The 26,426-nt window shown below is 41.5% G+C and overlaps 1 protein-coding gene across 2 annotated transcripts in view; it reads left to right on the forward strand.

The window, feature by feature from the left end:
• TTC7A (tetratricopeptide repeat domain 7A) overlaps positions 1-26,426 on the forward strand; it is a 172,215-nt gene that overhangs the window by 109,705 nt on the left and 36,084 nt on the right. For both annotated transcript variants that reach the window (XM_041413546.1, XM_041413547.1), the window contains 4 exons: positions 2,105-2,221; positions 6,093-6,190; positions 11,151-11,285; positions 21,939-22,141. In XM_041413546.1, the coding sequence (XP_041269480.1) occupies positions 2,105-2,221; positions 6,093-6,190; positions 11,151-11,285; positions 21,939-22,141 (553 nt within the window). The remainder of the gene's footprint in view (positions 1-2,104; positions 2,222-6,092; positions 6,191-11,150; positions 11,286-21,938; positions 22,142-26,426) is intronic.

A 26,426-nucleotide genomic window follows, 5' to 3' on the forward strand; every position in this document is an offset into this window, starting at 1 on the left:
TGAGAGACTTCATGTAGATGCTTGCAGGCTGGGGCAAAACTATTTCTTTGCTGCTTCTTGGTTAAAGCAAATAAACTGAGCTTATCAAGCCTCTGATGGAACACATTTTTCTAGCCCTCAGATCATGTGCATAATCATTTCCTGAACCATATCCCATTTTTAGTCATCTTCTGGAATCAAAGAGCAAGAACTAGAAACAGAATTGTAGTAAGTGTCTTGCTGATGCTCTGATCAAGAACAGCCACGTCTTCCAGTTCCTACCTGATTACATTTCTGTATATGGATGCTAAAGGATGTTTGACCTTTTAACTGCATTGTTGCTCAGGAACTTCATGTCTTTTTTAATACCATTGCACTCCATGATGTAACTTCCCATCTTTCTAGTGTGATATGTATTCATTATACCCAAGTGATTGATTCTATATCCAAGTGTTGAAACAGGCTTTGTTCTTATGAGCCCCATTCTCGGGGAATACAGAGCAGCAGGTATCACTGGCCAGTTCCATTGCTAACCACTCCTTTGAATTCAGATTTTTTTTTTTAACAGTGCATCCATCCATTATTACATATTTGTCCCAGCAAAATTTTAATCAGTCTGTGTTTTAGCCTCAAATACCTGAATCATAAAGGGATTTCCTCCCAGTTAGGTGGTCAGCATGTCTAAGAGCAGATTATGTTCTTACCAGTATTTGTTTTGTTCGCGCCAGTAACAAGAAAATCAAAGATATAGAGTAGGGATGTAAAATAGTAAAGGATGCAGACAAATTCCCTTTATTTTGAATCTTCATCTGCCTTTCCTAGTCGAAGTTTGTACCTGAGGAATTTCTTGGAATGCTTGTCCTACCACATCAAATTGTAGCAGCAGCCATGAGCAGCCTTCTCTATAACAGTAGGTACAGTTGGCTACATTTTGGTCACTAACATCCCCACCCCCCAAGGAAAAACCAACCACCCAACCAAAAATGCCCACCCTAATGTTTGTTAGTGCCAAATGGAACTGCCATTTTAGCACATTCCTGTAGATATGCACCACACAGTCTTGGCAACAGAGTTCTAATTATTCCAAGTGAAGAATCTCTTACTCAGCTGCAAATTCTTCTGTGATATCGTGTATACAGTTGCTCTTGTCTCTTTCTGAAGTAGTTTGGATTCCTCAGGAGCCTGCAGGTCACATTCACAAACCTGTTTTTAGGATTTTTAACATTCAGCTGTTGTATGCATGTATGTACACATATGTGCTTCCATTGGATTAATTGCTAGCCATATGAAGTGAATTAAAATTGTGATGATATTGTACCTTATGAAAACATTTAAAGCAAAAAGTAAGTTTTTCATTAATATAAAAGAAATAAATTATATCTTCTTCACAATTTAGATAAAATGGGTGTAGTGAAAGATGGTATTAAAAGCCATGCTGGCAGCAAGTGGTAGCTTGTGTCATTGCCAAATCTGTCTTCTAACCTCTGTGTGACCCAATTCTGCTGAATTCCAGTGGTCTGTGCAAGTACGTCTTCTCTAGGTATAAGAATAGTAGCAGCAGTTACACTACCTAGAACAAGAATGTACAAGGCTATCAGCTGTCTTGCCTAGGGGCATGAGATGATTGCCAGCTGGGGTTAAGAAAAAGTGTTTCCTTCCTGTGAGGCATTACATAATTATCTGTGTATGTTAAGTGTGCTGGGGTTTTTGTCTGAAATTCATTATATAAGCCAGTGCTATAAGGAGATGCCAGACTAAGAAAACAGACTGGGCATAAGTATTATGGCAATTCTGTTTTCTCTTGTTTTTAATACTGTCCAAAATAAAATGAGAGTCAGTTTATGTTTCACCTTGTTAGCTTTGCAATGCTTTGCTTTTAACACTGTCCTGCCAGCTTTGTGACGCAAATTTGACTGCAGCTGAGGAATATTGCTAATCCTCTCATCTCTTTGTGGGGAATCAAACTTGAGCCAAATGAAATGTTTTGTGCTATGGTGTTTTCTTTTATTACTGCATGTACAAAGCAAGTAAAAATGCTGCCTGCCAGGATCTTGCCAGAGTGATACTGATTCTCTACTTTTATGAGATGCCAATAAAATAGGAGTTATTCTTTTTCATCTTGCAGCTTGCTCTTCACCAAAGTAAAACTGGAATGGATACATAAAGGACCTGAAGAGGCTCTGGTGACGTGCAGACATATGTTGCAGATGTGGCAGATGGTATACAGTGTTTTACAGCACAGGTAGGCTTTCTCCAATGTAGCACATTCAGATTTGTAATTGGTAACATGGTTATCTTTTTTAATTTTCTAGATACTTGAGTTATTTTGCAAGAAAGGTCATAAATAGTACTGTTTAAAAGATACATAATATTTCTAGCAGTGATTTAGAAAAGAAAAGGGAAGATTTTAATGGCCATTATTTTAAAAAAATTAAAAACTACACAACCAAAACTTCAATGTTCTAGTGTTGAAGAAGCGGTTTGAACCACAGGTTTCTGAACCAATGTCTAAACATCTCTATCCATAATTGGATGTCCAGAATGGAGACAGATTCTCTTTCTCCCCAATACTGCTGAGCTTTCATCAGCTATTGTTCACAGTCTACAGTAGTTGGCACCACCCAGGAATGTGTGGGGTGACACAGTCCTGAAGTGAGTAAGCCAAGGAAAGGCACAGTGCCAAACTCATATGCTGTAGTTGCACGCTGGTTGCACAGCCTGGTGCTAACTGGGCAAGGAAAGAAAGGAAGGATGTAGCATCTTTCACCCTTCCCTTGTCCTAGTAAATCTGCCTTCACAGAATGCTACGTTCCCTGTTTCCTCCCTTTCATGTGCTGCCCACTGAAAGATAAAGTTGAAAAATTGTGGAAGATACTAAGTTGGTTTTCTTCCTTCCTGCACCCTTAGGATATTGCCCCAGTCAAGGTATCAGTGTACAGTGTCTTGGGAATATTTTACCAAGATTCCTTGTCCATAATGTCCACAGGGGTTGTGTTTGATGGGAAGGACAGCATGCTTGATGGCAGCAATCAAGACAGCAGGATGATGTAGCTTGAGTTGTTCCCCAATTTCTGTACGCATTTGCATAAATTTTATAAACACCAGAAGTATATGCGCAGTATGGTGCATGTCTATGTACAAGTTGTCCTTGAGGGGTTATTAGTAATTCTTGTTGGTTTTAGCTAATGAGCAGCAAACCAAACACAAAAAATCAGGATATTTACATAGCAGCAGTGGTCTTTTACAGACTTGAATCATTGATTTCCTTAGGCCTTAGTATCTGTAGCTAAGGATTCAATCCTGTACCTTTCACAAGAATAATCTTTATACCCATGAGTAGTCCTCATGAAGCTGATCAAATCCACACTGAACAATTATGACTGAGGAAGGTTTACTTTTGCAAGGGGGGGCTGCAAGCCTGCGACTGTAGAGAGTACATCGGAAAACAGACAAATAACAAGTTCAGCCATTTGGACTGCATTTGGATCCCAAGCTGTGCTTTGGCTCTTGTACTTAAAAACCCAAGATGTGATACCTTTAGAGGCTTTTGATAAGCTTTAGCCATAGAATCTTAAACAAAACAAATTGCTTTGCTTTTGCTTTTAAAAACTCTAGTATGCATTTCACTGCTATTCCCAGCATGGCTTTTTTTTCTTTTTTCAAAAAACACACCATAAAGTTTTTTATATTAGGAAATGCTATTGGAAAGGTAACAAGAATCAACTTGGTACCTGCAGTTTTAGACTGGATTCAGTGACTCAGGAAGCCCCTTGTATTTAGCAAATTGCAGCAGTATCAGCTAACAAATATGTAAAGTATTCTGGGTAGGGCTGGCAGAGGAACTGAAGGGGAATTCTTATCAGTGAGACTTGGAGAAAGGCATTTTTAGGGCCACTTGCAAAAGGGAAGGTTGTATTTACACAAAGTTGAGAGCTGTTACACTCAGTACTCCTTACTGGTTCAATCAGTGGATAATTGCCTACACAATTAAATGGCACTTCAGTTGCATTTGTCTGGCCTGTTTGCTGGCTTTGCAATCTTACTGTGATTCTGACAGACCAAAAAGTCTTTCAGGGCCCAGTATTTTATCCCCAGCAGCTATTCATATGCCCTGTTCAAGTCTTCTGTCTTCTCTCTGACAAACTGGTGCCTCTGCATTCTCACAACCAAGTGTCCCACTCAGCGTTTTTGTCACCAATTTGTCCACTGTCTCAAATATGTTTCAAAAACATGGGCAGTAGATGTCCTGCTGTCAATCTTTCCAGTGCTGTATGTAGAAAACAAGTCATTTGGCTACTATCCCTTCCGTGGTACATCAGAAGCTTTCCTGGCTCAAGGCTTTGTACTGCAGCTTTTAGAGGGTAGTTAATTTTCAGTCCTTCTCCGGGACAACAAAGCCATTGGGAGTGGCTGTTTTGCACAATGCATTACACTGGGTTTTCAGCCTGGGATTTTCCAGGCTCTTCACCTGTCCTTAGAGTAGGAGTACAGTGTCCTTAGAGTAGGAGTACAGTGTATTAACCAGTGTTCCAGCATGTGCCTGAGCAGTGATTCCACGGTGGTGGCTGCTGCATTAAGGTAGCACTCACCTCATGGTAGTAATATATGGAAGTGCAGCTGCCTTATTCCTGCATACACAGGAGTGAGACTGAGCTGTCCATACAGTTCCACCAGCAGCTGCTGGCCAGGGCACTTACACTTGGGTCAGTTCTGTCTAGGTAAGGCTGAGGCATAGGACAGGTAATTTAATTTTCCCTTCTCTCTGTCACTACCTGATAGTCTCAAATGAATTATCAGTGTGGAAACCAGTATGGAAGACAAGGGAGGCCCATTCAAGGACAGAGATTGGTGCAGTCCAGTGCCCAAAAATTCAGAGTGCATTAACAGAAACCATTATGTTTGATCTCAAAGCCCAAGTAAAAGGTTATTTAGCTGCTGTAAATATGATTGGTATTATGATGAATGACAGTAAGTGGCTTTCAGTCTTACATTGTTAGCTGGGAAGGACAAGACTCGCTTTATCTTTTGCTGTTGTTTTCTGTGATAATAGAATAATTCTGTTTAAAGCCAAATAGCAGTCCCAAGCTAATTCTTCTGCTAGATCAATGCATATTCAAGGGAATTCTGTGCAATCCCTACCAAAGGACTCATCAGACTGAAAGATGGGGGCATCCACACCAATCATGTCTCTCTGACAGCTTGCTTCCTGGAAGGAATATTGTCCAAAGGCTGAGCTGCAGGCTTGGAAGTGTGCCAGAAAAAGTAGCCAGGGCAGTCACTTTTCCTTTTGGTATTTCATCCCTTAATGGATGATGAGAGGAGATATCATCACCACTGATCCTTGGGGGAAGGCAGACTATGTGGTGACAGGAAGGCTCAAGAGATCTGTGTTAAGTGACTTTTTGTTAGCCACATGATTTTTTTTTTTTTTTTTTTTTTTTTTTTTTTTTTTTTTTTTTTTTTTTTTTTTTTTTTTTTTTTTTTGAGTTTCTCTTTGTAAGGCCTCTCCTGTGAGGACAGAAGTCCAGTAGAAGAACAGACCAGAGTTTCATAAACAGACCTGTTTCATAAAGCAGTGCTATCTGGTAGTTTTTGTCTTCCTCCTCTTTTTGAACAGAACAAAGGAGGAAGGGGAGCAAACCTAAAATTAAGGGCAAATAAGCCCTTTGAAATGAAAATATGAAGAAATTAGCACCCAGGTGGAAGGTGGTAATTGGTCTATTTCAAAAGGATCAGCACAGTAAACCTGTGAACAAATTATTCTGCAGAAAAGCCCAAGAGATGGTGGTTCTTGCTGGGTCTGGGTCTGCTAGTGGGCCTCCTCTGGTCCGACTTCTGGCTGCTAACATGTTTCTTGTCCAGTGGTTTGTAAAGACTCTCTATAGCCAAATAAACTAAATACCAGTGTGTGTGCCCTGGAGCTCTTGCTGGGCAGTCTCTGAGCTTCCTGTCCACTGGCAGTGGGCCAGGTGTTAATACATTCAATAAGCTGATTTCTCATAACTGGAAACCTTGATTTTTCACTTCCCATGGCAGCTAAATTATTGCCTGCTTTGAGGGGAACATTTCTCCACTGAGAGATGTCCGTGTTACACAGTTTTGTTTCTTTACAGTGGCTCTGAGAAAGGAAGTAGTGTCACCGAAACACCAGTAATCAAAAAGCATAATGGACTGCATCTCACTCTCCCAGATGCTCACGACACTGATTCTGGTAAGAAAACAAGATTTGTGCTTTCCTGTCCTAAACATGTGCTTTTGTGAGAGATTAATGTTTCATTTTCTTTGGAGAGGGTGGTGGGCCTGTGCACATTTGTGTTGCTGGGCTGCTGGTCAGGAGTTCCAGGTCTGCCTCCATGGCCAGCTCTGCTGTGGAATGTGTCACTGTGGTTTGCCTGTACCTTGGCTTCCCTATGCATAACACAGACAGGAGTTTCTGCTTTCTTTCACAAAGCTCTCTGGGATGTATAATTCTGTCCTTCTTTTTATTTTTTTATTCCTTCCCTCCCTCAGCCTGCCTCCTCATTTAATTCTGTTTAGATGTCCTGATCAAGCCAGCTGCTATTGTTGGTTTTGGAAAGCTGAGAGAGAGTGTCTATTCCTATTAGATGGTGATTTGCTCTGGGATTTGTGCATAAACCTTGTGATGCTTTATTGTATGGCAAATACATATTCACAGTACCAGATACAGTCAGATGGAAGTAACTGAGACATCAAAGCTGATCTTGGCAGTAAAGGGGAAAGGAAGCTTTCAGAGTGCTGCTGACTTGTGATTTCTGTTGTAAATCTTGTGATACTTTTTACTTCTTTAAAACCCTAGCTCAAAATCAGATGATGATGTGAGAAACTTGCCTTTTAATTTGGAGAGGTTTTTAGGGAATCAAGTGCCTATGCTTGTGGATATAGATGAAGCAAAGAAAGTGAATCTCAGACTCAGAAAATGGACAAGAAAGAAACCGAATACATAAATCTCATGGATCTCTAGGGAATTAGGGTTTGTCTGAGTCTTAATTGTGCTATATGCCATGATGCTGCCTGCCAGAAAGGGTAAATTAATGTAAAGTACAAGCTTTGAATCAGCTTTTCATGCACTTAAAGTGATTTGCACTGAATGCAGTTTGGTTTTAGCCAAGAAATATATTCCTCCTCCACTTTGAGAATCCAGGTTTCCATGCTAACATGGTTGCCCCCACAATGAATGCAAGAAAGGAGCTGGTACTGAAATTACACCACCCACCTAAGTGTGGAGCTGGCACTGGCTGCTTTCAGCAAGGCTCTGTGGCTCCCTTCTCTGCAGGCTCTGGGTGTTGCTGTTCTCCATCTTCAGAAGGGAAGCAGCTGATCTGCTGTCCCTGTTGGGAGCCTCTTTGAAGACAGTAGTGGGTGAGATTGGAGGGTACAGCTCTACCCCCCTTGTCCTTCCCCAGGGCTGGGGCTAGGGCTGCCTGCTTTGAAGGAGGGAGGAGGTCTGATATTTCTGCATGGCTGTGGAGCAGGCAGTGCTGTCTGTTGTGCAATCCCCCGGGAGCGTGCAGCGGCATCGCTGCGCAGGCGCTCTGTCATCTCCAGGCTCATCACTGAAGGGTGGCAGTTATTGTGGCCGGCTTTGACACTGGCTGCTCCCTCAGCTAGACCACAATGAGATTATTTGCTGTGCCAGAATTTTAGGTTTGCTGCCAGAAAGATTAATTCCTCTTCATTTTCTTCATCTTCTCCTAACTGAAGCAGTGTTCCTAACTAAATTCACTGATATCAGTCAGCTGCCTTTCTGTTTCATTCTTTCTCTGATTTATCTTATAATGCTTTTGCCTGAAGTGATTAGGCTTGGGACTTCTGTGTTTCTTATAAGCCTAGTACATCTAATGAGCTACATTTCTATTTTGATAGCAGTTTTCGCATAAATGCAAAATATTAAACTTGGTCTTTTTGGTCTTAAAACACCCTAGAACAGTGCTTTTAAATTATTTAGATAGATTTTGTATGGCTTATCTGCAGAGCTCATCAGAACAAAATCAGTTTGTTATTTCATGAGTTATTTCTAAAATGTTTGGAGGGATTTATTGTAAAATGTGAAGTTTATATTCTGTCTGGTTGAGCTGTTAGAGAAAGAGACTGCACTAAAATAACAAATTGATATGATATCTTCGTATGCCAACATTTTCATGTATTTTGAGGCATGACATTAAAGTTCTGCGAGACAGGTTTTGTGGGGAGGTTTTTTTAGGATGTTTCTTTAGGAGGAGATAGCTTATAATGAGACATTCAGATAAATTTTTTAATGTTGCTTGAAGTTTTCTCATCTCCCCCCACCACCCTCAGGTCAGAGTCCTGCCAGTGTGGCACATGCTGATCTCCCCTCTCAGGATATAGTGTGTTTTAGGTAAACTTTTGTGGCTGCAGTAGCCATCAGCCCACCCCCATGGGCACCGTATTGCTTGCCTGAGATTCAGAGATGTGGCTAAGCCTCTTTCAATCCAGAAGGGCCAGGCTGGCAAAAACCTTCTCTTACAGAGTTTATTTGGTCAGGCAAGCTTTAAGGAGAACTGCTGTGAGCATCCCAGCAGAGATGGGCAAGAACAGTGGTGGCAAAAGTGGATTATGGGCTGGTTTGGAGAGAGCTTGATCATCTGGCATATACGTGTCCAGAACAAGGAATGTGTCTGTGTCTAAGGCCAAGCAGGGATGGCATGGTCTCTGCCTAAAATATTTTGCTTCCTCTTATAGGGTGGAAAAGAAGGAAAAGAAAGTAAACATCAAAGGATTGGAATGCCAATGATCTTAAATGAAAAGAGCCTACATATAAATTGCTAAGTAACTTGGGTCTCATTTGTCTAGCTGTGCAGATGCCCACTGCACTAGGCAGGATCAGTCTCAGTCTCAAATTCCCCTCTTGGCAACTACTGGGCCAATGAAGATAAGATGAGGAGCAGCTAACTTGGGTTTCTTTGAGAGCAACTATGCTGTTATATTCCTGTGAAGTCTGCTTTGTGAGGGAAGGATGCTTTAGTAGATTGTAACTGGATCTACTTAGGCAGCGTGTGAACCTCTCCAAAATGCACAAAGGTGACTTAGTTTTCTTGGATTGATTTGCAAGGAAAAGAGGATTTCCCTGAGCTCTGTGAGGATGTGAATAAGGCACCAGCCTATCTGCCCACCCAGTGCAAACAGCCCAGCATTACATTTGCATGCTTGCAAGAAACACAGCTCCACAAAGCTTCTCTGGGAGGGCAGCCTTGGCAGGAAAATGTGGTACTGAAAGTTGCATGCAAAACATGCTAATATAAGAATCTCGTTAGGCTGACTGCACAATCCACAAAGTTCATGTAATTTTTTCCAGGTTTGCCAGTCTAGAAGGCATGAAGTCTGCCCTAACCTTGAAGCTCTGCTAATAAACTGTTCATGTGTCCATTTTCTTGTCTCTGCACTGCAGGGAAGCTGTGTGTGTTTTAGACGGCTGGGGATAAATGCTTGGTAGTATTGCCTGTGTCAAATGGCTCTAGACTGACTTAAATTTCTGAGAGATGCAGTGAATTTCTCACTAGTGGAGATAGGGATCAGGGAGAGGAGTGAGTGGGCAAGGCAGGGGAGGAATCTCGTGCAGTGAAACAGGCTGAAGGTGGATCAGTTAAATAAACTGGTAAATACAATAAATTCTTCCTGCAAAGCTGAATGGCTTTTGCCGTATCCTTAAAGCCGTAATTGTTACATTACTGCACTGTCATCTTTTGGAACATTAGATCAGGAATGTCTTTGAAAATATGTAGGAATTTAAGAAATGCATTTGGGAAGAACACATTTGCATTTTCCAAGGGAGCCGTGGGAGGCGCCTGCTGCAGGGCTGTTTTGAAGTTCTGCTTGAAATGAATGACATTAGTTAGCGATGAGATAATAGGACAAATATTTCCCATAGCAGTTCTGAGCCTGGAGTTGCACTTGTGGTCTCTCCCAAGCTGTGACATGCTCACCTCGGGTTAAGTGGAAGCTGCAGCCTTGCAAAGCACAGGTGCTTTTCACGGGAGGGTGAAGCCTCCCCTCATGCCTGCCGGGAGGCTGGGTCCCTGCTCCACATCCACAGCGGAGATGGCCGGGAGGCCGTGGCTGGGGACCACAGGGTGATGTGTTGGTCCGCCAGAGAGGAGGTGTGGTTTGGCAACCCTCTGTCTCTTGAGCACACTCCAGCTGGAGAAGCGTGCTGTCCCTCTCAGAAACCATTAAGTGCATGTGCCCCGTGGCTGCGGGAGAGAAAAAGCGGGATTTTAACTCTAGGATCTTGTGGTTTCTGAGGTCAGCCTGTAAGGATAGATTCAAGAGTAATGCTAATCAACACAAGTGCTTCAGTCACAGCAGCTCTCCAGAGAAAGAGCTTATCAACCATAAAATCACATTAAAACCTATGGATATTAAAATATTTATTTCTCAAAGCCAACTCTGAAATCTCAATTTGTTGCTTCTTTTGTTACCTCCATCTTGATACCCCTCTGAGAGGTTGGCTCACCAGTATAATCCCACTTGCTGTACTGGAGAATGTGGTTTCTGCCCATGCAGCCCTCCTGGGATAAACTTTTGATGTGATGTTTTGTCCCAGAGGTGGGAGTGCTGAATACTTCATTCTTGCGTAAATGTTACAGTGCATTCTAAAGGTTAATGTAGTCAAAGCTCTGAACTCTGTGCTCCCCAAGGTTAAATGAAAAACCACCCTGTCTCTAAATCAGTAGAACAATATTGATGTCATTTGAAATGTGTGTTCTATGTGAATGGGGCTAAGCTACCTTGTAATGCTGAATTTTTTACCTTAGTGGGGCACATTTTGTAGTTGTATGATGACTGTGCTTATAAAATGGGTATTTGTGGAGAATATTTGATGCTAGACTTCTGCTTCCCAAACGAGCAAAATATGGTTGTTTCCTTGATGAATGCTAACCAGACCTTTATAAAATTACTGTCTGTCTCTTAATATGCTTGTTTGAGCTGCAGCCCTTGGATAATTTAGTGGGGTTTTTTTTCAGTAAATTAACCTTTTATAAAACATACTTCTCCAGTTTGTCATGCCAAAATTCAGCAGAGTTCTTATTACTTAAAACCAATGCACTGCGTAGAGGATCAGACCCGCTGCCTTAACAAGTCAAAGAAATACCATAAATAAGTATAAAATACATTGTTTGTTTGGTTTGTAGGGTCACAACGAGCCTCTTCCCTTGCTGCATCAAGACTGGAACAGGCCATGTCTGAAATAACTATGCAGAGCAGCACAATGAAGCAGGGACCTGTGAAGCTGTGGACAACTCTAGAACAAATTTGGCTACAAGCTGGTAAGTCCTGAGCTACCTGGAATTCCTCTTTCCCTTCAGTGATGAATCAAATTACATAAGTATTAACAGAGTAGTTGAAGTCATGAGTTGAAAATCACTCTATTCCAGCAGAAAATCTGCCTGTCTATCCAAGATGGTTTTTGAAACACTACTCATTTAATTTTGACCCCAAAGAAATACTGTAGTAGTGTGATTTCTCAGCTCACTTTTGTTTTTCCAAAACACACAGAAAACTTTAGTCATCACAATAATATGCTTTTTGAAAAAGAGGGTACGTAGTTCTTACACTAACAAATGGTAGTTCATAAGGAAAATTATTTTCATTCTCCTTTTACTAAATGCTTCCCTGTAATAAGACTGGGCAAACCATGTCTTAAATGTGATTTAATCATTCCAATTTTTGCTGATGTTTAAGTGAAAATTATTGGAATGAGCATGTTCTCCATTCTGTCCTCGACTATTTGAACCTCCCAGGGTCTTGTAGGTTGAGTATCAGTTTGAGACACTAATGCAAAGATGCTGCAGCAGAGCACATAAAGGGAAAACAGTGAAGAGAGACTCTACCCACAAGCGACCTCCAAACCCATTGAGGGCTTTTATGTAGGACATTTGTTGAGGAGCAGAGTTGCCCAGCACTTTCTGTGTTTGCATTCCAGCGTTTCTGAACTGATAGAGTTCCAACCCTATAATTTTGTTTTTAGGAGATACAGTTTTTCTTCCATAACTGGGCCCACAGTTGCGCACTTGAAATTACCTTTGAGTGCTGTGATTGCTTATTAGATGTCTCACCATTTGCAATGCAGAAAGAAAAGCAGAACCCCCTGGAAAGCTGCTGATAGTTTTCTATTCTTCATGCAGGAGAACCTTTCAAATTCTCATTTTGCTAATCTATGCAATTGACAGACAGTTCTCACATAAGACCTGGCAGTCTCACCCTACTTCGCAGCAAAGATTTTCGTAGCTCTTTTTGTGGGTAGTTTCCTACCAATTAGACTTTAGTTCTAGAACAAAATATATTACATTGTTTTTGCTACAATTTGATTAATATTAACAAAAGAATTTACCTTATAGAATGCATCATCCTTTAAGTTAATCATATGTGTTCTCCTTAATGGCTTGTGTGGATGTAAATTTCAGTGATGTGCTGTGGGCTTCAAAATCACCAGCAAGATTGTGCTTTATTCAGTTTATACTCCTGATTTAAGGCTGCAGAGAGGGCTGGTGGGGAGCAAAATAAATGGAGTTTATTATGATGAGAAGTCAGGTGTCTGTTGTCCATCATCCTACAGCTGGCTCTAGGCAGTTTACATTTTTGCTGCTGTCTGAAAAGACAAAAGCAATAAAGACCTAGTGCTTGCTGTGAATTACTATGATTGCTTTTCAGTGTGAATAGAGTGCCTTTCTGAAAGGTGTTAATTAATTCTTTTAGATAGAATTTATTTTTATAAGCTGTAACTTTTCTCTCTTATCTTTTGTAAGCCTTTGTTTTGCTTCATGCTTAGTTTTAGCTGGACTCAATTCGGGATTGATATTTTGAAAACATGTACTGTGACTGCTTTGTAATTTCATTACTGAAGTAGTTAGTGTTATGGATGCAGCTTAATGAGCTCCTGCTGAGGTACTGGCCATTCTCTTCTCACAGTGGTGTGGAAGCTGCTGGATTCTGGTGTCCTGAGGGATGAAGAGAGGTGCAAGTATTTGGGGTAGTCTTTACTCTCTGTAGAGAAGGGCACAGTGCCTGAATAATTAAAGGACTTCTTGGAAGTGGGTTGGCCTTATGCTGAGACTATCGAATGGAATAATCCAAAGGGTGTCACTGACCTTCACTACTAGGATCTTTCCTGTCTGAAAGGAGAAGAAGGGAGGAACAAGTGTACTTGTAAGAAGTACCTTCCAAAACAGAGATATTTCATAGACAACAAATTAAACAGATATGCATAGTTAGAGGAAGTTGAGGTAGTCAGGTGGTTTTACATTGCAGCTCACGCAAAAAATAATGTGGAAAGCAACAGGCAATTAGTGTAACATTCTGATGCCTGCTTATGGAGTCAGTTGATATTCATGGAAGGTCTGCATCAGTATCCTGTAGATTTTCATCAGGTTTAGCTTGGACTTGTCCTTTTTCAGTCAGTGACTCATCTTGTGACTCCAGGCAAGTTGCCGAACTTTTTCATACCTCAGTGTCCTATCTCCAAAGGGAAAAAACGTTAATCCGCCTTTGGGAAATGACTCGTGTGTTGTTGTTTTTGTTGTCATTAACACTTCGACCTTTTTAGTATGACTCATAAATCCTTAGATAAAGTTATTAAAATTTCCTAACCTCATACTACAGTAAATTTATAACAAAGCATCCGTCCTTCTCAGACACTCACAGGACACAGCTGGCCGTGCCTCTGTGCATGGGTAGGGATTGAGAGTGCCAGGTTGCAATCTGGGTGCCATTAAAGCCATTGCAGTTGCCATGCCTTCTGATATCCCAGGGCATGAAAGGTAATGGTACCAACCACCTGGCCCACTTAGAACTTTGTGCAATGGGACTGGTGAGAGGCACACAAAACCAGCTATCCCACAGCTATACAGGACTGCTCTTACAGCCTTCCAGCAGCCAGGCCAGGCCACAACGCCAGCACATATACTTGAAAAAGGGACTGTTAGGGGGTGGTACCTATCCAGTGATGCTTACATAGGGGTATCCTTAGTGCGTCGTTCTCCAGCTGCAGCTGCAGTAGGAGTTCCTGCCCTGTACAGAAGTGTCCTCAGTCCCTCCAAGCTGCAGAGCCCTTGTTCTCTAACGAGTTTCAAAATTAGCTTATGAGAATATGTGCGTTCCCTTAACAGTGGCTGAAGGGAAGGCTGTAAACCCTGTGCAAATACTTAATCCCTTTTGTGCTGTGATAAAGATGCTTATTTCACCCACAAGAGAGCATACACTTAGTGGTTTTATCTGTAATTTTTCTGGGTTTGTGACCAACATAGTTTTGTGGGGAAGACAATAAAGCACCATCTTTGGATGTGCAGCTGCTAAATCAAAATGTATTGCACTGTAACAGGTGCTGTACCTTGTCTTTCCCTGAAGCAATGCCTAGTGGGCTTCCATATCTTCCTGTTTTCTGCACAGGTAGTCACAGCTTTGGAAGAGCAGTGCGCTGTCCTCAAAGACTAGAGAAGTCCCCTGCAGCAGGCATGCTTGGAATACTAACAGGCATATTCTATTTCCAAGTGTTCTGCAGCAGAGATTGTTAACACAGCTTGTCTGGTCCCTTTTAACAATAACCCCCCTAGTACTCTTGAATACAATTGCTGCTTAAAAAGAGTCATCTCGGAACACTTTAACATTTATGAGCCTAAACATTATTCTTGGCCCCATGTCTGAGAAACAGCTCGTTTCAGGGAGTACTTAGGAACAGTGCTACAGTGCACATGCTGTGGTGGTGCAGCTCCAGGAGAGGTGGTCATTATGCAATCCTTATGCTCATTTCTCCTCTTTGTTCTGCTTTTCATGGCTGAGAGCTTGAATTCAAGTTTGAGAAGAGGCAAGGAACGTTTGTGGCACTGGTAAAGCTTGTTAACTCCTCCCTCTTCCTGCAGGAAGAGCTGCAAGGGGAATCCTAGAGATTACTAGTGCTAGTATTTCTAACAGTCATGCCAGTACTCCTTTTTGTTTAGAAAATAGACTCATGCTGTTTGACTAAAGAAAATATACTTGAAATCGTTCAAATTTATGACCGTAATCTACCTTCATTCGGCATTTTTATAAGATCACTTTTGACCCAGAGAGCAAAACATGTCAGTATTGGAAAGAAATAGTGTTAATAGTTCTAGGCTCTTTGGGTAACTGGAATGATTTTTTATCTGAAGTATGTGTGATTATATTTCCAGGCACTAATAACCATATGCTCTATTTGTGCACAGCATTTTAGAATGCTACAAGCCAGTTTTAATAAGAGTTCTAATATTCTAGTTCCTGTTACTGTATTATTTTAAGCTTTACTTTTAACTACAAGGTCCACTTTGTTTGTCTTTACTAGTAGTTTATATCTGACAATTTAGCTTCTTGACTAACCCAATACTTTACCAAATATGGCCACTCACAGCAAAGTAGGTCTGGTAATTTGATCTAAGTTTGGCTAAATGCCTGCTAAGCTCAGCCTGTGAACCTCACCAGGTAGACCCTAAGGCTAATTTAAAGGAGGATTTAGAGAAAAATTATGAAGATACTATTCCATGTCCTCACAGTGGGGCTGGAGTGGACTACCTGCTGTCTCAGTAACATGCTAAAGTTTAACCTAGGAAAAATAGTTTATACTGAACATGCTACAAACAAGAAATGCAGAGAGCCAGTGCAGCAGAGAACAGTGAGCTAATGGAAAAACATCTGCTCCCCCGAGTTATGTACAGCAGGAACTTTTTTTTTCCCTTTCGCAAAACACTTGTGATTTATTTATTTTATTCCATATGGGCCAGTTCCTGGGAAAAAGCTGTGTTAGAGGAGATGGGCTTTGTTCCACAAGAAAGTGTTGTTGGGGCCAGTGGGCTGAAGTCTCCAACATCCTGGTACGCAGCCATGGAGCCGGATCCTGGCAGCAGCCAAGGGTGCAGCCAGGCCCTCCCCTGCTGCCCCTCTGCTCACCCAGCACAGCTTGTGTTTGCACAGCCTGCACATGGGCACCTCAGTGTTTCTCCTTCTCCAAGCTTTTAGCAGTTCTGCAAGTTATTAGTTCTGATATTAAAGGTGTTAATCAGGTGTGGGAGACATCTTTGTTGATATTGCCAGAATGGCTGAGTCAGATACTGTCCTGTAATGCAGCACTGGTTGTTGAACCAATTCTAATATTTTTTTTTTTTTTTAAGTGCTTCCAAATTTTAGAATTTCAAGTTTAGAACTTTCCCATTCACTGCTTGAGTTTTTGAGCTCCATAAATGCTGCTAATTTTTGTGTCTTTACAGTGACACAAAGCACTGTGAAAAGCTGGAGCCTGGTGAGGGGGAACGGGAGAGCGTCCTGTATTACACTTCAGTTTCTGAGAAGAATAAAGGTGTACTGCAAAGATGGCTCCCCTGCAGAATTTACTTACTAGGAGGGATTAGGAGCACTTCAACTGGTGATGGAAATGGTAAAGTGAGCTGGTTTTGTCCCCTTCAAAATGAAGTTAAGAAGCCAGCAGTAGTTCTGCTGAGCCTCCTGGTTTAGCAAGGTCTGTTCTAGACTTGTGGTAGAGACTAAAGATCCCCAAATTCCCCATTTCTCTTTGTCTGAACATTCTCAAGAGGGATTAATAAGTTTTGTTCTACACTTTTCAGTTTGATTTATTTTCTGTCAACAATAAATTTAAAAAGTCAAAAGGTTTCTTGCAGCCTTATGTCAGTACAGGGCATTTGGGATTGCCTCCTCCATTCCTGAGCCTTCTGGATGTTTCTCATTGCAGGAGCAGGATGTGAAACTCTGTGGACTGGTAATTCTTAGGCATGGACAATCTTCAAAGAGCACATACCTTTTCTCAAAATCTGGGACATGCAAACATTCGCATGTGTCTTGAACACTCGCTTGTGATGGAAACAGGCAGCAGCTACCAATGCCTTTTGCTTAGCATTCTGTAGAAAATTTGCCAAGAGATGGAGAGAAACTTGTTGCACTGCCAGAGAATGACTGAGGGTACCGAAAAGTAGCATTTCCTCAGCTGCTCAGTAAGTTTAGACAAGTGATAAAATGTACACAGTCATGAAGAAGGAGGTAGGACATTTGATTTGTTCATACCAGAGACAGAAAATAGGAATTTATACTTAACTGGGCTGTTAGTCATGTTTTGACTGCACCTTTTAGTATAGAAGGTAGTTTGTGGCATTTACATGCTGCTTCCAAAAACCTTCACTCTAATGCTGCATTTGTAAATAAAAAAGCTTGGTGGTCATTTCAGGCCCTGTGAGACCTGAAGCTTGGGAATTTGAAGCCAGTCCCTGGAATTCAGTTTGCATGCAAAGAGAGGGTGTAAATCTATTGCCTCATTTCAAAAGAGCAGGTGGCTGAGCTTAGGTGTATGGGAACAAGCAGCAGTTTCTGTACTTCATTTCTGTATCAAATGTTTGCATCAAATGAAATTATTGTAGTCAGGATATGCCTGGAGGAATCTTCTGTCTAATCTGCCACGAATTGTCAAGCTACTGCATGCAGGGTAGTGTCATAGCATGGAACAATGACTAAACCTCACCTGCCAGCAAGGAAAGGCAGTGGGGGAACCCTTTGTCATGGTAATAGCTCGGTAGTCACTGCTGATGGCAGAGCTGTCTCAGAGTGGGTCTTTCCAGCTGGCTAAAGGCTCCTGCAGTAACAAGCATTCATAACTCCTGAAGGCAGATGATGTGGAACAGAAATCACCTTCCAACACCCTCACAGATGCTCTCACCTTCTTCAGTGTGAACGGCTGCTCTGCACTGTACCATCCTGCTGGTCATTTGGCTGTTACCCTGGCCACGTCACTATGCAGTAACATTTTTGGGGTGGACGAGAGTAGAGTGCTTTAGATGCATCAGGCACACACAACCAAGGGATGTGGAGCAGTCTACTTTGTGGGAGTTAAGTGCTGCCTCTTGGATAACACCAAACGTGATTCACAAGTAATGAAATTTTAACTCTTGTATTGTTCACACTGTAGAAAAACATTTCAAATCTGTTTGATTTCTTTAGGCTAGAATTAAAATTGTTACTGCAGTGACAAGCACTATCACTCTTGACACTGCTTTGAAATGGGGAATAGAGTCAGTGTTTAAGGTGACGAACAACGCTGTTTCTCAGACATCAGTGCTATGCAGACGTGACTGGATTATGCTGTTGTTACACCCTTGGTGGACTCCCTAACAGAACTCTGCAAATAATTTTATCTTGGACAAAATAAAGGGGCTGACTGTAGAGCACCCAGCTTTGTCAGTGTTCTGGGAATTGCTCTTGGTCTGTGCATTTGTTAGGGTCTTTGGAGAGCAAGTAGATGATATGCTTCTGGCAATTTTCAGTTGATTAAGGATCTTCACTGTAGATGAGTTTAAATGCTAGCAGAAATAGCTGAAAGAACTAGGAGCTTCTAATAGAAGTTAATAATATTCTCAGGGACTGGGCCCAGCATTAAAACAGGTGCATCAGTCCAGCTGCAAGTCCAGACAGAAGAGGCCATAGCCACAAGACAGCAGTTGTTTGGAAGAACAGCAGAATAGTTTGGACAGTATTGCAAGAGAGCACAAATGGGAAGCAAAAAGTGGATCTGAGAAAGGAATGAATTGTGCTAGGCTGAACCTTGAAGTCAGCTGGATAGCTCTTCATGGTCTCAGTGCAGGCACAGGCTTCAAGAACTCACTGAAAGGAGAGATTCAACCTGTCTTGGCCCATCCATGCAGTGCCCTGTCTCCTTCCTGTAGGTAAGAGTGCTGAAATACTCCCTAATGTCATTCACACTCAGAGTTTCAATCATTACTCCATAGAGACTAATAGAATAGACATGCAGGATCATCATCTCTCTGCTCAGTAGCATTCAGAGAGCTTTTAGGTCAAAACAGAATGTAAATTTATTGAAGTTTTTATGGAGATGGTGTTAAGTGAGAGAGAGCAAGGAAGCTTGGTTTTAGATTCAAAGCTCTGGAGAAAGTCAGTACCAAGTACAATCTAGTACAATAATGAGAGGTTCATAAATGGTTTCCCTGAAGCATTGACCCTTTCACAGGATAAGAATTACAGATACTAGATACCTGTGTCAGCCTGAGAAGGTATTCTCTTCTTTGAAGTGGAACTGGATGCCAAGTCTCTATAACAGAACTTCCTCACAAGGGCTGCAAATTTGGTTAGATGTTATTTACAGCAAAATTAGGTTATATAAGGAGATAGGCTGATTAATCCAATAGTCAGGAAGCTGCTAACCCAGCTAACATGAAAGCAGGTGTCTCACTACTTTCAGTACCACTGAGGGTTTTACCATGGTAAATTTAATAGGTCCTTGTTTTTTGAGTTTGATTTCTGCCTCTAGCTGTGTTTTTATTCCATATTACATAAGCATATCTTGTTAATCTGTAAATAAAATGAGTGTGTAATAGAAGTGAAAAATGAGTTTACAGAAAACACATTTTAATGCAGACCTAAATGATGTCCTTTAATGTATATTTTTAGCTGGGTAGCTAAAAATGTTAGCACTCCTTTCCTTCTGTAACCAAAAGGCACCCCTCTCATTCTTTTTTATGCAAATTAGGACTCCCACACCATTAAATCATTTTTATTGACTATTGAGCCTGCAAAGAAACGGACTGAACTTTAATATGCTACATTACCGTACCATAAAATACAATTTGTAGTTCTTATTTAGATTCTGTGTTGCTGTACTTCCTCTAAATAATTGTTATTACTGAAGATGATTTACAGGCACCATAGAAAGAATAAGTACTCTCTATTTTGCATGCGTTGAAGCACCGGCCGTGCATGATTTCACATCTAAACCCGCTTGCTCCCAGTTTTGTTCTGAAATGAAACAAGTCACATGAGGCTCTTAGTTGCTAATAGAGCTTAAGTATGGCAGTATCTAGAAGTTCTGCTGACTTCAAACAGTGCCAGGATTTCACCCCTTCTTTTGTGCTGCTAAGTTTATGCAAACTTTGAGGATGGAGTGTTCATCTCCAGGCTGTGAAGTGTCACTTTGCACATCCCCAGGCTCATTAATGCCACATGCATGGCGTCAGCTGCTATGCAGCACTTGGCAGGAAAACGCTCTGTTCCTTGGAAGTGCAAGGAAAATACTGTCCTCCCACAAATTTTTGCATAAGGCTGTGCACATATTCAGCTTGACAAGGTACATGGCCTTGCCTTCTGTTATTATAGATAGCTGCAGCCTCTTGGAGCCAAGGGAAGGGATGCATGCAGAGATTTTATGATTAACCAGGAAGAAATGTGTATGAGTCATTCTGAAAGAGTATAACTCTTCTGAAGGAACTAATATTTTGCTCATGTTGACAACCTTGGAGAATGGCATTTATCTTGTACCACAACCTAGGTATGGTTGAGAAATATTCAAGCATTTTCTTGACAGTGTCTCACCCTTCTTCTAGAAGGGTCACCTCAGAAGCGGAAGGGTGTTCAGCCATGCTGTCACTTCACTACAGAATCATTTTTGGTATGCCAGTAAAAATGCCATTTATGATCCCAGTCTCATGTCAGATAGGCCAAGGTGGGGCCTTCCTGTGGTCAGGCAGGGGACTGCCTTTGAGATGTTCCCTGCTCACCTCTAGCAAGCTCCACGTCGCCATGCCAAGTCCCCACAGTCATCTGGATCTCCCAGTGTTTCGAAATTGCAGTTTTGGAGATGCTCAGGAGGAATTTTCACTCTAATTTCCCCCCTCACAGAGGCTTCCTAAGAATATTCACTGCCTTAAAAAGTCAGGACATTTAAGGTTGTGTCTAATTTCAGAATTGTTATTCTAAATCTGGAGCCTGGATTAGTAATTTTGAATTGGACTCTTGAACTGTCAATACTTACTGCATGACATCAGTTTAAAAAAAAATAAGAGAGAGACTGAGTTTTTGCAGCGAGAGCATGTAGACCACAGGTTATGGACCAAAGAGCAATGCCTGCCTGTATGAAGAGAATTATTTTATCTACATACATGCTTACATGTGTGTGTATGCGTATATATATAAAAACAGTTTCCCTTTTCAGTTACATGTAGCAGTGAAAACTGGGTATCACTTTTTGACCTTTTGAAAGAATTAGAATATTTCAGTTGGAAGGGACCTACAATAATTATTCAGTCCAACACCACAATCATCTAGTCCAAATATTGAGAAATGTTAAAGTTCAACCATGAGATGTGTTATGAAATTTATCATGACACATTATTTTATTAACAAGTTGACTTTCAAACATGTAAATATGCCTGTTACATATTTTTTTCTAAGAAAACCCCTAAGATAGTTGCTGATAGTTCAAGAAAGTAAATGAGCAGTCTCTTCTAAGAACTGTGTTATGTTTTTCTGTAATGTATGAGGATGTAAATGTGTGAATACCCAATATAAATAATAATGAATAGCAATATAAATAAGTATATAATATAAGAGCCATTTGATTTTAGGTCTCTGAAATATTAAGAGACAGTTGTCTCATAACCTTGTCAAATAAGAAGAGAAAAAAAAAACACTTTTGATCATCTTTTTAAATGGGAAAGTACTCTCCTAAGTTATCCAGTGTCCATCTCAGACATGTCCTATTACTCTGGCATTTTTGAAGTTCTCTGTAGACAGTGATGGCTTACTCTTTTTTCTCCCTCAGATTATTTGGAAATACCTGTGATGGCGCCAAGTAGCCCTGCTTCCTTAGGGCTCAGTTCAGCACTGTTTACCTTCCCAATGGAGGAATCCTTAAGGCCTTTGTCAGGACACCACCCAAAGGTGTCCATGAACATCTGTACAGATCCCTTAGCGTTAGGAAAAGATAAATTCAGTGAATCCAGTAATGATAATAAGCACTAACCATAGTACTAAGCATTGTGCAGGATCATGGCCTCATGTTTTAATATGCTTAAGTCAGATGATATATAATTAATATGAAGAAAGGTCTCTGCTTCATTTCATCTAATGGCAGGGTGTTCTTTGCTTTATTTTTACGGCTTGGTGTTTTGTTTTTCCTTCAGCTGAACTCTTCCTGGAACAGCAGCATCTCAAAGAAGCAGGCTTTTGTACCCAGGAGGCAGCTAGTCTTTTCCCCACATCTCATGCTGTACTGTACATGCGTGGGAGGCTTGCAGAGATGAAAGGCAATTTGGAGGAGGCTAAGCAATTGTATGATGAAGCGCTCACCGTGAATCCAGCTGGAGTGGAAATTATGCACAGCCTGGTGAGTTTGCAGGGGCTCAGCTCCATTATAGTATTTATGTTCCTGATTAACTATAATAAGAGGGGAGAGGGCTTATGCTTGCTCTGGATGCCATTGTCTTCCTAATCCTGAGAGCAAGTGACCGTTCCAAGAATAAATTGAGTAGTTTGAACCTCTATTTTAAGACTGGATTGAATTTTCTTAACTAATTAGGACTTGTGTCAAAAGTATTTTAATTGACAAAGGCTGATACTTTTGGAAGTCAGTTGACTGCTTTGTCTTCGCTGCTTTTCCTGCTAACTGTTATGCATTTTAACTAAGCAATACACTGATGTTTGAAAGATTGGAACTAAATCACTAAAGATAGATAGATATGGGGGTTGTAAAACTTGGGCTAGTTTCTTGTGTCTGCTAAAATCAAGATAAACTATGAGTTTACAATGAAATGAATCTGTTACTGTCATAAGTTCCAGCCTTTTGTAGGGGCAGGGACTCCACACTTGCGGGGTTTTTTTGGTAACACTCCTACCCAGCAAGTATTGTTTTTCTGTGGCGCCAAGCCCAAAACAAACTGTTTTCCAGACATTGGGCCTAGAGCTTAATAACAATAATAATTATACAGGGAGCTTTGTGGAAGACCAAAAGCAGTTCTCTTGTGAAATCAGAGTAGTTAATCATATTTCATCAATGGTGTGTCTTGTTAAATGTAGCTCTTACCAGGTCTCTCAGTAATTTTAGAAGTTTATCTTGACTAACTGAATTTTTACAGGAAGTCTACATCCATGTGACTGCTTAGTGTCTTTGCTAGCGTATTTGTATCTCCTGGCATAAATTTGGTCCTGGTGAGGTTTGCTGGCAACTCCAAAACTGAAGGGGTTTCAGTGTACAAGAGATCAAATGTTAAGTGAAGTTACAGTTAGCGAAAATAGTAGAACCTACAGGCAAAGGGCAAGATATTTGGTAATAATTAGTGTTCAGTACAAAAATAGCAGATGAATAGCTGGTGCATGTCAGGAGAACGTTACAAGTCTGCTGTACACATGTCAGACTTATATGGGGCAATAATATTACTTTGTTGCTGTGATACAGCCTTCACAAATTCATTCAGTAAAAACCTAGCTAGATGGAATGATGTTCTTTGCTCTGTCATAATTTAAGAGAAGTTGCTGATACAAGAGAAGCCATCAAATTAGATGCCAACATGATACTAGTAGCTCTCATTTTTTGTCTTATTTTATGGACATAACATTTCGAGTCTTCACGTTTCAGTTGCAATTTTCTGAAACTATAGTAACTTGGAATAAAAATTTCCAAGGTGCACATCTCAGATTTTCTGGCCCAGTTTACTTCAGAAAATGTCATTCCAATATGGTTTTGCTGTTTCTGAAAAGGAGGCTAAAGAAGAGACCTTAAAAACTTCTGCAATATCTTCTCTATGGGGCCTTGTAATCTCCAGGTTTTGTCAGGAATGTGTAACATATGAAAGTGCTTTTTACCATAATCTTTCCTAGGTTATCCAAGTTGTAACATTTAAAAAACACATATATGCTTAGTAGGTAAGTATTTCTGAAAGTTTTAAGGAGTCTGTAAATGCTTATTCCCCTCAAACTCCAGTAATTTTCAAGAAGAGCAAGAGAATGACTCTTGTAACCATAGGCCTGTCAGTCTCACTTCAGTGACTGTTAGAATTATGGACATTATTCCAGGAGATATTGAAGAACACCTGAAAGACAGTGCAGTTGTTGGTCACAGCCAGCATGGGTTCATGAGGGCGCCTGTCCTGGGGCCATCCTGGGTGCATGTACAGCGTGGGGCACAAGAGGCTGCAAAGCTGCTTCACGGAAAGGGACCTGGGGGTCCTGGTCAGTGACAAGGTGAACATGAGTCAGCAGGGTCCTGGCAGCCAGGAGGGCCATCCCTGTCCTGGGGGGCATCAGGCACAGCATCACAGCCACGCAAGGGAGGGGATTGTGCCAGTCTGCTCTGCACCGGGGCGGCCTCACCTCGAGTGCTGGGGGCAGTTTGGGGTGCCACAGTGCAAGAAGGACATTAAACTGTTAGAGAGTGTCCAAAGGAAGGCGACCAAAACACTGAAGGGTCTTGAAGGGAAGCTATATGAGGAGCAGCTGAGGTCACTTGGTCTGTTCAGCTTGGAGAAGAGGAGACTGGGGACAGACCTCATTGCGGTTAGAACTTCCTCATGAGGGGAAGAGGAGGGACAGACACTGATCTCTCTGTGGTGACCAGTGACAGGACCTGAGGGAATGGCCTGAAGTTGTATCAGGGAGGGTTAGTTTGGATGTAAGGTAAAGATTCTTCACACAGAGGATGGTTGGGCCCTGGAATGGCATCCCAGACAAGTGGTCACAGCCCTGAGCCTGCCAGAGTTCAGGAAGGAATTGGACAGTGCTCTCAGACACATGGTGTGGCTCTTGGGGCTGTCTTGTGTGAGACCAAGAGATGGTCTCGATGCTTGTGGGTCCCTTCCAGTTCAGAGTATTCTGTGGTGATATTTCAGTCAGGGGATGGATATAAAATTTAGAAGAGCTGAAAAAGACAGTAAGATGAGAAATTTGGGGACAGAGACTCAGTCTGTAAGCAAATAGGGAAGAGGAAAGAAACTGAAAAAGTGAGAGAAATACACATAGATAGAGAACAAGTAAGATAGATAACACCAGGTAAGACTAGATAGATAAGAAGATACATGGATGGAGGGGTGGGCATGCTGGAAAGAGTGAATTAAAGGGGTCAGTCTTAGGAGAATGACAAAGGAGCAGGAACCTGTAAGAGTACTTCCTTGCCATTTCCTTCATTTTCCTTAAGATTCCGAATCTTCCCATCCTGGTGCCAGCAAATATCAGTGAAAATCACTTGCTTAAGGTCTACCTCACCTCCTTTACTTGGCCCTGCTTGCAGAGTGTGGTTCACACCTGTTAGCTAAGATAGCAAAGGTCTGGTCTATCCCTGCTGATATGAATCATGGCAGTAGTTATATGGTGCCACATAATGGCATTCCTTTATGTGCTTTTCCAAAAGCTAGGAAATTGCACATAACAAGTTAGAAGCATCTGATGAGCAGTATAGAAAAGTCTGTAAAGAAATTAATCATTCTGCCTTCAGAATAGAGCGGGAATAATGTGCAGTAAACAAGGCTTTTAGGGCTATACATCAAATAAAAAGGGCGAAAATAAAATATTGAATGGCTGCTAGCTAAGTGATTTTGTCCTGTGTACTGAACGAGACACTGTCCCCATAGAGAACTTAAGACTGGGTTTATGCAATTGAGGATGTAATGTGACAAGTGAGGATGTAATGGACAAATTCTGAATCTCCTCAAGGCCATCAGAAGAAAACTGAATGTCTTTCTGAAATATATGTATTAGCCAAGTACTAGCTGTACTTCTATTAAAAATACAAGTTCTTGAGCACAGTATGTTCAGTCCCCTACCAGAGAGAAATATATGTCTTGGATTATGCAAGAGGGCAAACTAGATTATGAGCCAGTTCCAAGGGGCTTGAAATGATGCAAGACATGTACACAGGCAAATGTAATTGAATTCCCACATGTTTCTATGCTGGTCCTCCCAGTTTGAATACATTGCTTTCTCACTCTAGTAGTTGTGTTGTGGATATGTGATAATTTAGAGGAAGAGGATCTGCTTGTGAGAATTACTGTTTGACTTGATACAATTGCCATCCAACTGACCTAGTCCACTTTAAGGGAAAGCTCTGCTGTAGACAGTGCCGAGCCTCCCTGGTGTACCAGCATCAATTAGCAAAGTAGTCATGTCTCTTCCCCTGGGCTCTTGGAACTGGGTTGTCAAAGCTATATTTGGAAAATTCCAACCTGAAGAGTGTTGCTGGCTTTAAATGAAGGGCACAGATCTAGCAATGAATGAGTCCATTGGGTGTCAGTAACTTCATCCTTACCCAGGGTAGAGTCACCACCATAATACACACAAGCTGTCTCTGCACAGCTGAAAATGGCTGTGTTTTGCTGTGACTGTGTTTCCAATAGCAGTCAAATCAGCACGCTTTCCATAGAAAGCACACCGCAGCATGGCAGAGCAGCACCATACAGCAGCACTGCTGTGCCAAGAGTGTCCCAGGGGGTGGGTGCTATGCGCTGCTTCCTCCCAGGGGCCTTTGGCACTTTGTGTCCAACGCTGTGGTTGGGAAACCACAGGCACTTCAAAAATACCACACACAGCAGCTGTGCTGCTTCCTGTAACACTTGCAGTTTCTGAGTGATGTCACAGGATCCTTAAGTCTGTATCATGAATCCACCTTTGGCCTTTACAAAGTA

This window comes from Onychostruthus taczanowskii, unplaced genomic scaffold (genome assembly GCF_017590055.1).
Source record: "Onychostruthus taczanowskii isolate IOZ18803 unplaced genomic scaffold, ASM1759005v1 scaffold42, whole genome shotgun sequence".
NCBI lineage: Eukaryota > Metazoa > Chordata > Aves > Passeriformes > Passeridae > Onychostruthus > Onychostruthus taczanowskii.